At 46.1% G+C, this 11,314-nt stretch overlaps 1 protein-coding gene across 6 annotated transcripts in view; it reads left to right on the top strand.

Moving 5' to 3' along the window:
• Positions 1-9,435, top strand: part of SBNO2 (strawberry notch homolog 2) — a 1,228,831-nt gene extending 1,219,396 nt beyond the window's left edge. For all 6 annotated transcript variants that reach the window (XM_069647284.1, XM_069647292.1, XM_069647268.1 and 3 more), the window contains one exon: positions 5,417-9,435. In XM_069647284.1, the coding sequence (XP_069503385.1) occupies positions 5,417-6,048 (632 nt within the window). In that variant the 3' untranslated portion in view covers positions 6,049-9,435. The remainder of the gene's footprint in view (positions 1-5,416) is intronic.
• Positions 9,436-11,314: the final 1,879 nt, after the last annotated feature.

Below are 11,314 nucleotides of genomic sequence, written 5' to 3' on the forward strand. Positions count from 1 at the left end.
TTTGGATCTCCGGCCAGCCTTTTGCCTCAACACCTGCTATTTTATCTAGTGCCTTTTGCACTTCCTTTGGGAGCCCTCTTTTAATGATGAAGTAAAATAGAGACGTGGATTGGTGCCAGGGCGTACCCGTTTCCGCTCTCCACATCTCCTGCACCCGGAGAATGTAATCCATAGCGTCCTCCCCATCATTCATGGTACATTGCATTACTGACTGCAGATCAGGGGTATCTGGGAAGGTTTCCCGCAGTGCGTCCCACACCCTTGCTCGCACGGTGTTAAAAGAAGCCCCATCATGGCGATCACACTCCAAAGTTACAGCTGGAAAACCCGCTTTAGCCCACACTCTGTCTGCCTGATCCCCTACTGCGGACACTAGTAGGCTTTTCACATCGCCTACTGCCAGCGGTATACCCGCGGTATGTTTCTCAAATGCATATATCCACTTGCTTGCCCCTCCTGACAGCTGTGGTAGTAATTTCATTAAGTTAGCCTTGTCCATCTGAGCCCACGGTATATAGTTCGGCCTCCCACCTCCCCTGTGGAGTAATGGTAGTTGTAATTTCCCTTTTGCCGTTGCAGCTTCCTTTTCCTTAGTCACTGCTGACTCTAATGACGCCATCTTCCCCACCCTATTTCTTAGTCGTCCTATCCATTCATCCTCTATAGTCCCCAGTGAACATGCCCCATCTAGCTCCTCGCCTTCTCCTCCTACTGCCATGCTCAATCTATCACTCTCATCCCCCCCTCCTCTGACATCACATAACAAATCCTCTCTGATCCCTCTCTCTCGCGAGACATCACCAATGCTTCCTTCTGCTGTCCCTACTTCTATTATCCTGGTCGGTTCTTCCTCAATTCTGAACAGTATTTCCCCCTTTTTCCATCCTTCCTCAATTTGTCTACTTTCGCTCGACGCTCTAGACGTGCGTCCAGATTGTGTGGGGGCGCACGCTGTGCGTTCACATATGTCTTTTATTCTTGAGAGCTCATCTCGTGCCACTGTAAGCCTCGACTCTAAGTCACTCGTTAACTTCTCTATGTCCACTCTCTGTGTGCCTCCCTGGGTGCGCTCTCTGGTGTTTTCGTATGGTGGGGGTGCAGTTGGTCTTTGTGGCGTGCTGGTTGAAGGGGGAGGCACATAAATCGGGTCGCTATATCCTGCTGCAGGGGCTGGTTTAGGTAATATTGGGTACAACATAACCACTTCCGTAGGCTGTTCTGTACTTAACTGTTCCTTTTCCTCTCGCGGGATCATTAGTGGATTGTCTGTGGTGGAGGGTAAATCAATATTTGGAGCTGGAGCTTTGGGTGGGGGTACTTCCTCAAACAATCTCCAAAGATCTAATATCTCCTTCCTGTTCTGCCATTTTTTTCCCTTATACTTAAGGCGAATACATGTACATACCATATCAAGAACGCTTTTGTCAAAAGACCCTCCTTCTGGCCAAATCTGGGGCAACCCCTCCCCTTTCAATTCTGTTAACCATTGATCATGATATTTATTTATGCGTTCAGCATATCCCGGCAAGCTCTTGCAAATGTGTGACAAGGGAGTTTCAGCCCCCATCCTTTAAATCGCTAGCGCTACCTCGTTCGCTTTCGTTACCTTTTATTAGCTGTAAATATGCGTATGTATTCCTTTATGGCACAGACAAGAGCGGACCTCTTAAAATTATCACCCACCGTTATTCACTGCACAAATCTCTTCTCACTCACCATATCTCATCTCCTTCCCATTCCCAGGCACTCTTATGTGATCTCACTTGTAATTGATCAAGTACTGGTTATGGCCACACTCTCTGACACCACCTCGCGGCCACCCGTTCGTCTCTCACACTCGTACGGTGCGCGCACCCTTCACAATGCTTTCCACTCACACTCTTTGTCTTTCTCCTCCCTTTCCTCCCTAACCAGCTGTCCCTGTTTTCCTGCTAAGGTTACTGTGTTCACGTCTGTACGTGCCACTACTGAGTCCCCGCTTTTTAAGATGTTCTAACTTCTTTATACCCTTCTCATTTTCGCCCCCTACCCCGTGGAAATGGAAAAAGAAGAAATAGAGAGAGAGAGCACAATCACTAAAAAATATTCCCGGTGTCTCCTTTTGCTAGACACCAATAACTTATTTCTCACTTCTTCATATATTCCCAGTACTAGTCTAGATAGCACTATGCGGCGCCGCCTTCCACCCCCTCTCGGAGCTAGGTTTCCGTCACTTCTACCACGTCACTTATTTCTTACTCCTAATGGCCATATGCAAAAGAAAGAATAAAGAAAATTTCAAGACCCGTCTGTAGTAGACCCCCGATATTCTTCTCCTCTACCTATCACGTCGGGGTCACCACTGAAAGGAAGCGCCCCCAATTCCCTTTCTTTTCCCCTTGACGATCACTCGCACTCGGTACTCACGTGCCCGTCTTGAACCGATACTCTCCGAAACTGGGTCCGTCCAGGCGGCGTCACCGGTAACTCAACGGTCAGCCCCTGGCTCCGGCGAGCGGCACTCAAAGGGGATTTTTTTCCAATCGGGATCCCGTACCCTTTCTCATTGAGTGCGCACTTCTTATTGTGCCGGTCGCCGTTGGCGGGCGGCCTCCCGGAGACGGCTCACCGTGCGTATCCCTTCTCGACCGGAGATTCTCGTGCCACAAGGGGGTCGTTTAAGAAGGAGTTAGGAAAAATAGTTTGGAGATATCACGTCGGGGTCACCACTGAAAGGAAGCGCCCCCAATTCAGCACGATCCTCCCCGCAATGAGAGACAATAAGGGACTCTCCCGTAGTGGGAATAAGACCAAGACAGAGTGCGGGTGAGCGTAAGTGGGAGTTTATCCAAGGATAAGGCATGCAAAGAACTCTGCAACCTACGAGAGCGCTCTGCCTGACAATAGCAAAGACAGGCGTATTTCTAATACAAAAAACGTCATCAACACCTAAACACTATAGGGGGCACAAGTCAATTGGGATTGGGTGGTGTCGACTAACTATAGGTGTTGCTGGCGCGGGGTTGGTCTTGGCGGGACGACGTCACTGGTCAGCCTCGTGGGTTGGGTTGGGCCTGGCAGGCCGGCTTGAGGTCATCCATGCGGTGTTGATGTACTGGGGCAGCCTGTGACAATAACGAATACCTTTCCTGTCTCATTTGCCCTAGGCCATGCACACTACAGTTATTCAGAAAATGACATTTACGTTCATTAATAAATCGCTTCACCAGCTTATCTTATAAAATAAACACAACACATGAGGAATGCACCTCGTGAGAGGTCTGGTGGTTGTTGGTTGGGGTGAGATTTACCTGTGTCTTATTGACCGGTATTTTAGGTCACGGGACGGGGCTCTGGGACCTGGGCCGAGTGATACATGTCTGTCTGCTGCGTTAGAAGTTATTATATAGATGGGTCTCTGTGTCTTGTCCCAATGATGGGGGTCGTCCTTACACGGGGTCAGGATTCTTGGGGGGGTTCGTGGGGATTTATGAGAGGGTGCTGGTAGATCAGTGGGTTCATCCGTGGGTTTATTACCGTGCTGTAAATAACACAGGTGGCGGGCTGTGGCCTTGGTTGCGGCGCCGGGGCCTCTGACTCTCTGAAGTAACGCCAGCTTGGTTGGGGGAGGTGAGGGAGCGCGGCACAAGTCTTAGCTTTTTTATCTGGCAGGCTTGGTGGGGTGGGAGAGGGAATGACCTTGCATATACTCACAAAGGTATTTTCCTCGTGCGTTGCTGATCAGTGAATGCAGAAGTTTTATACTGTTCTGCCTTATTTTAACGTTATTCAGACACACATATATATATATATATATTTCATTTTCGTTACACATTTCTTTAATACAGTCGGTTCCAGTACCTTTTCATTACCTAACATTATGTTCACTACATTGTGTGCGTATTGTATGTACATTAGACGTTATACGAGGGATATCTAGGTTATGGCCTACAGAGATTGATGCTCGCCGCTTTGGGTGATTCAAAACATATGAGTTCAAGTTTCTACATACTATTGAAAAACACTTTTACAAATAGAGGTTACACGTTTGGTCAACATCTTTCTCCGTGGTTATAGCAGCATTAGTCCAGACCTGGAGGGATATCATATAACGTTACATTTTTATGGTTCGTTCACATTTTAAACAGAGGTAGTTCATTAATACCAATACTTGAACTATTTTCTACCTTCTTCAGATAGTGATGCTTCAGCTTTTTTCCCCGTTGCCCCGGCCTTGCGGTCCGGGTCATACGGGGTGCAATATCACATTGTTACTAATATAATGTTGCCGTGTTGGCATCTCGGGTTAGCTCATCTCCGACTTTCTCATGGGAACGCGCTCGCAGCGGATCTGCCAGGGCTGCTGAGGCGGCAGAGATGCATGAAAGGCCCTCCAAAGGTGGGGGCCTCGTTACAGTGTGCTGAACTCACACCATGTTTGCTGTGCACGATGGCGTCTAGGCCTAACTTAAGTTTCGGTAAATGCAAAGACAGGGTGCGTGTGGGCAATGTCGTCGGCGGGTGAACCCCCCTCCACCTGGGCCCGGGTGGCATGAGGGTGCTCCCACCGAGCCATGGTCCTCACCTGGGGAGGGAGCTGTAGGTGAGGAGGGCCTCGTGGCCATTCCTCCCCTACATTTGTCTTTCAAAATAAACACAAATACAAAATAAATTGTAAATTTGTTAGCACTGAAGATAATCTCATACCATTTGCTCACATTTTTGTGTCAACTAGTGCTACTGTTTCAACATGGGGGACTCGATCAGAACGTTTCCCAAGTGCATCTTCTCCATGCTCAGTGATCAAGAGTACACTGCAATATAGATGCACCCACCCGCTTGAGCTCCACTTATTCCTTGAAGATCATAGAGTACAGAAAGTTAATCTTGGCAATAAATGCTCTCCCAAAAAGGGTTCCCTGTCTTGTTTCTCTGTTACTAGCAGGACAAGGAAGGCACCTTGCAAAATAGAATGTAGTGTTGTTGGTTTCTGCTATATTCCTCTCCAGAGTACCTACCTTGGTCTCTGCCACAGTCGTCACTGGTTTCCTTTGCTAACAGCACTCTTCACCTATGTTGGTGATGTTTTTCTCTTGTTTTCTGCACCTCTGTTGATGTTGCATACTCTCTCTAGTACAATTGATGATGCGCTCCCCTGTGCTATGTGGTGTTCAGTTAATGGGTTGTTTACTGGTTTCACTGTCCATTTCTGGTTGTGTGGCTGTTATCCTTTATGCTTCCTTATATGTCTCTATTGTGCTCCTCGTTGCTGCCTATGGTGTTCCTCTGTTTTGGTCTCTGTTGCAATCTGGTGTCTTCTCCTTGCCTCTGTGTTTGTTCCTTCTTGAATTCCTCTGAGCTTTCTCATGTTCCCCTCTTTCAGTGTTGTTTTCACTCTGATTGTGTATTTAACAATTCCTGTGGTATTTTTTTCCAGGTATCAAAATTCCAGAGAGCTGTGTGAACAAAGTGCTGGATGAGCTGAAGCGCATGGATGCCAATGTTAAACGCAGGCGCCAGGAGGCAGCCCTTGCCAAGGAGAAGACGAGGCCTCCACCATATCCTCTGATTCCCCCACACCTTTTTCAGCCACAGCCAGTGGACCTGACACAGCCAGCTCAAGGAGCACTCTTCCCCCGACATTTTCTGCAGCAGGATGAGGTGCTAGACTTAACGTACAGCCCCCCAATAGAGTGCATGCCGGATTTGGTAAGGAAGGCTGAGCCCCAATTTCTGCCAGAGGCTGCCATGCTTCATGCACCACAGACTGAGCTGCTCCCCTCATACAACTTCTTGCAGCCGTATAAGAGCCAATCACAGAACCTTTTGGAGCACATGGCCTTCCCCCTACAGCGTCAACATGAACCATTGACTATGCCTCAGGACCTGGTGGTGCAACAGCAAGAGGAAGATGACGTGACACATCAGGACATGAATTTTAAGGAAATTCTGGAGGATATGTTGCGGACACTAAATGCTCCAACTTCGGATGATGCCCCGTCTTTGGACCGACAGAGTGTGATCCAATACAGCAGTGAAACACTAGCAAGCTTTTGGGATGCAGGCTGATAACCGTATGCAAGTCTTTGACAGGCAGAAGGCTATGTCCCCCAATCAGAGGCTCATTGCCCTGTAGGCCCACTCATTCAATCTCTTAAAGGGAAGGGGAGAGCGGAAGGGAAGAGCCAGACGTACATGCTCCCCTTTAATGGCGTTCTTTGTATGATTTTGGGAAAATCTATAGCTCCTTAAATTTATTTATATATATATATATATATATATATCTATATAAACTTAACAAAAGCATACATATATATTTATATATGTATATAACTGTACCTGTTCTCATTGATTAGGAAACGTCCCCCTGGAAGTCCTGCTCTGGTAAAAGAAGTGGCGCCTCTTGCTCTTTTGACAGATCACGTGGTCATCTCCCAACCAGCTGCGTGGGTGTTTGGAAGAACATGCAGTGCCCTAGCAGTGGGTTCACTGCCCATGGACTCAATCAAGTTTTTGTGGGTAGTAGTGGCCGCAAGAGCTTTTCCCTGGATTGAGCAATCATGGATAGGTGAAACAGTAAAACATAATCGTGAGTGTGTATGGCAGGGACGGCTCTGCCTCCTAGAAAATGCATAGCAGTCCAGGATGAACATGCCAGCACTAGCCCATCTATCTGGAATATATGGTGCAGCCTAGAATTCGCATGGCAGCAAGTACACTGCACCTGGGATAGTTTGAGCATTCTTAGGATAGCTATCACAAATAAAGACCAATCTCTTGGAATAGACTGTGCCATTCTGGCTAGAGATGGGTGATGCAGCTGTAGCGCTGCCCACTGGAATACTTCATGGTCTAGTCCTGACAGGGAATAGACACACACATGTCAGGGATGGGCATTTTAGCAGTAGCCCCTCCACCACAGGATGGAGTCTTGGATGTGTGTGGCTTGGAGAGCACTGCCCGTGGCATACTTGGAGCTGTTTTGGGATGATCATGGAGGGGGGAGCCCCTACTCCTTCAAATGGATACCTGGAATAGGCAGTTATGACTAGGTGCAGCTGCTGAAACTCTGCACCCTGCCTTCGCTTCCTCTAGAATTGATTGAGCAGTCTTGTGCAGCACTGCACCGGGAATAGCTTGAGCAGTTGTGTATGAGTCCATTCAGAGCATATGGACTGACACTGAGATGTTTTGTTTCAAGTACCCGATATATGAGAAAATACAGAGAGCATTAGGAGCACAAGCATGTGCTGTATGATTAGAGATAATGCAGATCTAATTTCTTGCCTGCCTCCTGTCATACATTACCTGCAAAGCTCAGTGTGGTTATTTTCCTGTAGTCCCCTACTAAAGCCACGTTGCTCTGTGTCACATAGACCTCAGTCTAGTGCCTGTAGTTTTGCTTCCGCTGAAACATGATCTGATTTGTGTCATTTGATCTGCTGTGAAGCCCAGCTAGGTTTGTATCAAGTAGACCCCTGTTAAGCCCTGTTATATTCATGTCCCATAGATGCAGCGTTTTCTGATGCCAAGTCTAGGCCATATCTCGTAGAACAGCGTGCCACAATTCCCAAAACTGCTCTGTGTGGGCCACCATGTCTGTTTGAAGGGCTCCAAGCTGCTAGGCCTAGTTTACTTTATCTCACTGTTATCACTCGCCCACATTAACCTGAAAAGGTTTATTTGCAGCTATCACTGTAGAGAATAACAGGCTTCAGTTAAATTTCAGGTGTACATAAATGGTCCTTGGTATTTTATCAGCACCCAGCATTACCTGCTCTTGTGCTCCCCTGTGTAAAACCTTACTCACTTGTCCAGATTGCAAACCAGATCCCTCCAGGTACTGAGGCAGCAGATGAAGGCTGAAGAACCTACTGCTCTCTTGCTCCTGCTGCACTGCCTGGCTCTGGGCCTTTGTGGACACCTTATCAAGCTGAGAACCAGTTGCTACCATGGGACTGCATTCCTGAGAGAGAGAGAGAGAGAGAGAGAGAGAGAGAGAGAGAGAGAGAGAGAGAGAGAGAGAGAGAGAGAGTGTCAGACGTCAGATGTGCTGCCTAGTGAGGGAATCACTACTTTGCCATAGCATTATTATTGTGCGTCTTTAAGGAGTCTTCGGACTGTGCCTTGGTGTAAGTGCATTATTGTAGCCAGTCGCACAGCCCTCTTTACCTCATAAGGCCTTCATAACCCTTCCAAGGAAAGCCTTGTCCGTTTACCCTCTTCCGTGCTGATTCCTAGAGCCCTGACAGCAGTTAGGTGCCACGTAGGATGGGTGTGTGACATTTCACAGTCAACCTGCAGCATGGCCGTCTATTCTTTTTCCTAAGGTCTCAGTGGCAAATGTAGACATAGCTTGATGTAGAAGCTGCTATGGGACATTTGTTCTTTTAAGGTGATAATTCCCTGAATCCCAAGGTTCCTTCTTTCCCCAACCAGTGCTGGTTTTTTGAAAAGCCCAAGTCTTAAGTCAGAGCACTTCAAACTGGACTACTCAGCAGAAGTGTGTGTGTGTGTGATATATATATATATATATATATATACACACACGCGCATTCAGTCTTTCACAAGTCTCAATCGTTACCTCAGCTGCAGCCTGGCTTTCGCGTGTGATACATTTAAAAATCCTACTAAGAAGCAAGGTGCAGAGCTTGTTCTTTGGCTGGGAGCCATGCCTCATCCAGTAGCTGTGGGCAGATCAGGGCCCCATTGGTTTGGCAATAGTGAAGACTTTGCTGTGCCACTATATCATTCTGTGCCTTCAATACATAGGACTCTAGGTAACCATGCAATCTCTGGCCCTTTGTATAAGCTCCCCTGGAGCCCCACCACTCGCAGGAAATATTCAGGATATGTTAATAATCTGTATTTAATTTTACTGTGTATTTATGTGCATTAAGTGCTATTTTAAAAAAAACAAGATGGTAGGTTACACATCACACCAATATTAGAGTTAAAACAATAAAAGACCCACAGGCTTTAAACTCAGGAAAACTGAATGTGCGCCCCCAACCTCGCAGCCGCTTCTGCATCACAGGAAGTCTCCAAAAAGAGGGGTGTGGTACTGCACCCTTGCTTGCCGTCCACCCAGGGTAACACAACTGTCTTTTTTTCTGTAACCATTATTCAGGTTTAAAAGCAAGTTTGTTGTCTAAATTATTTCTTACACAGTTTGTCATCCTACTGATCCTATGTATTTTTATATCTATATAAAAAAAAGAAAGTGATAACAAAGATTCCCCTCCTGAGCTATTCCTCCAGGCACTTTTTTTAATCTGCTGCCTGCTTTCAGGCATATTTATAAATCGATTGTAATGTAAATATGTATAGAAGTTGGTTGTGTTTTTTTGTTGGTTTTGTTTCTAGGAAATGTGCCTTTGACTAAGAATTCCAACATTTTCTACTTGTATCTGCAGGATGATTTTTTGCATCTTCCCAGTAAAGATTTGAATGGCATGTGCTGGTGAGAGTTGTGATTTTGGGAGAGGCCATCACTTGTCAATTGGATTTTAACATTTCCACTTCAACCAAACCCAAGTTATTGTTCTAAATTTGCTTTGCACTGTAAGAGCCTTGTTACACTGTGGCCCATGTAAGATGGCATTCTTTGAGGTTACTGCTGCTTTCCCTGTACACATGCTTAGCCCTCCCATCCTTTGTGGTTTCTCCCATTCTTGCTGGCCTTTGTTTTTCACTAGATCCCCAGTGGCACATTTCATCAATTGCAGCGCCTCATTACTTATTTTTGTTTACCACTCTTACATCTCACCACATTTCCTCCATCTATTTGTGATTTTGTCTCCGATAGACATGGGACTGATACACTTATGCATAGTGCAAATCAAAATATGCCCGGGCAGATGCACAGAATATTTCTAGACATTCATGGGCTATAAAAGCAGAGTAAGTCAGATGCCTTTGTTTTCATGGCCTCCCATACCAGCTTTCTGTTTCCTTCAGATTGTACAACAGGAAGAGGCAGCTTAGCTTATTGTGTCATGGTTTGCTCGCACACCCATCATGGTGCTTTCAAAGCTTATGTCTGGAGTTTGTACTGTTCGGCAGTTAGTCAATTGTGACACACTTGCTGACAAACAAAGGGTAATAAATGCAACACATAAAGAAACTTCAAATATTCACTGGCATATCGTATGGTGTAAGCAGGTTGTGCCCCTTCTCGTGTTGGCACAATTGCCTCTTCTCCCCGACCCCGTGTTGATGTCGGTTTCAAGCCCAAGGAATCCAAGGTTCTCCAGATCCTCACATAGATTTTCCATGAACACATGGTTCGGGTTGTGTGTGTTTGTTTATTTGATAAAGTGCAAACCAAAACCCTCAGGTAGCTGGGCGCAAGCATTACAAAGATACTTAAGAAGCTTAGTTACAGAGTAGGTATGTACATACATAGCGTGATAAACATAGTTATATACAATCATAAAACATTGATACTGCCACATAGTTTACAATGATACCAGTGGTCCCAATAGATGTACCCAAGATACAGTAAAGTGATACCATAGAGCATATACGGTTGAAATGGTCAAGCCTAGCAGTAAGGAGCGTGCAGTCAGGAGTAGGTTCAGCGAGGGATCAATTAGGAGGTAGGGAGGTCAAGGTTAGGCATCATTAGTCCATAGCCAGGTGAGGGCTTTCCGTCTAAATCTATAGTAAGGTTGGTCAGTTATAAGATCTAGGGGGAGTCCATTCCAAGATTGGGCGGCTATAACCGGGAGGCTAGAGACGCCAGCTGTGGTCCGTTTGAATCTGGGAACCTCTAAGGTGTAAGCGTTGGACAATCTCGTGGGTCGGTCAGAGGTTCTCTTGTTTATTCTTTCTACAAGGTAGGGTGGCGCTATGTTATTGAGACATTTGGACGTGAGAGAGTGTTTTAAGGGAGATCCTGTCCTTGATTTTAAGCCAGTGGACATCTCTTCTAAATGCAGAGATATGCTCTCTGGTTGGAATATTTAGAGCTGCTCTAAGGGCATTGTTTTGGAGTCTTTGCATTTTATCAATAATATACTTATTGGATCCGCGTATAATGTGTTGCAGTAATCCAGTCTTGATAATATAAGTGCCTCGGCTAGAGTAATTCGGCTAGTTTCAGAGAGAAATCGTCTGCAGGCTTGGATCAATTTGCAAGTGTATGCTGTAGATGAGGCTAGTGAGTTAAATTGCTTCTTGAAGGTGAGTGCAGAGTCAAGATAGAAGATGAGGGTTTTAATTGCAGGCATCACTTTGATGACATTATTATCAATATTGAATGAAGCGTAACTAGGATTGAGTTTTTTAATGGCCGTCTCTGAGCCTAAGATCAGTAACTCTGTTTTATCGT

The sequence above is a fragment of the Ambystoma mexicanum genome, chromosome 1p (assembly GCF_040938575.1).
Source record: "Ambystoma mexicanum isolate Mex_15411 chromosome 1p, UKY_AmexF1_1, whole genome shotgun sequence".
NCBI classification, from domain to species: Eukaryota; Metazoa; Chordata; class Amphibia; order Caudata; family Ambystomatidae; genus Ambystoma; species Ambystoma mexicanum.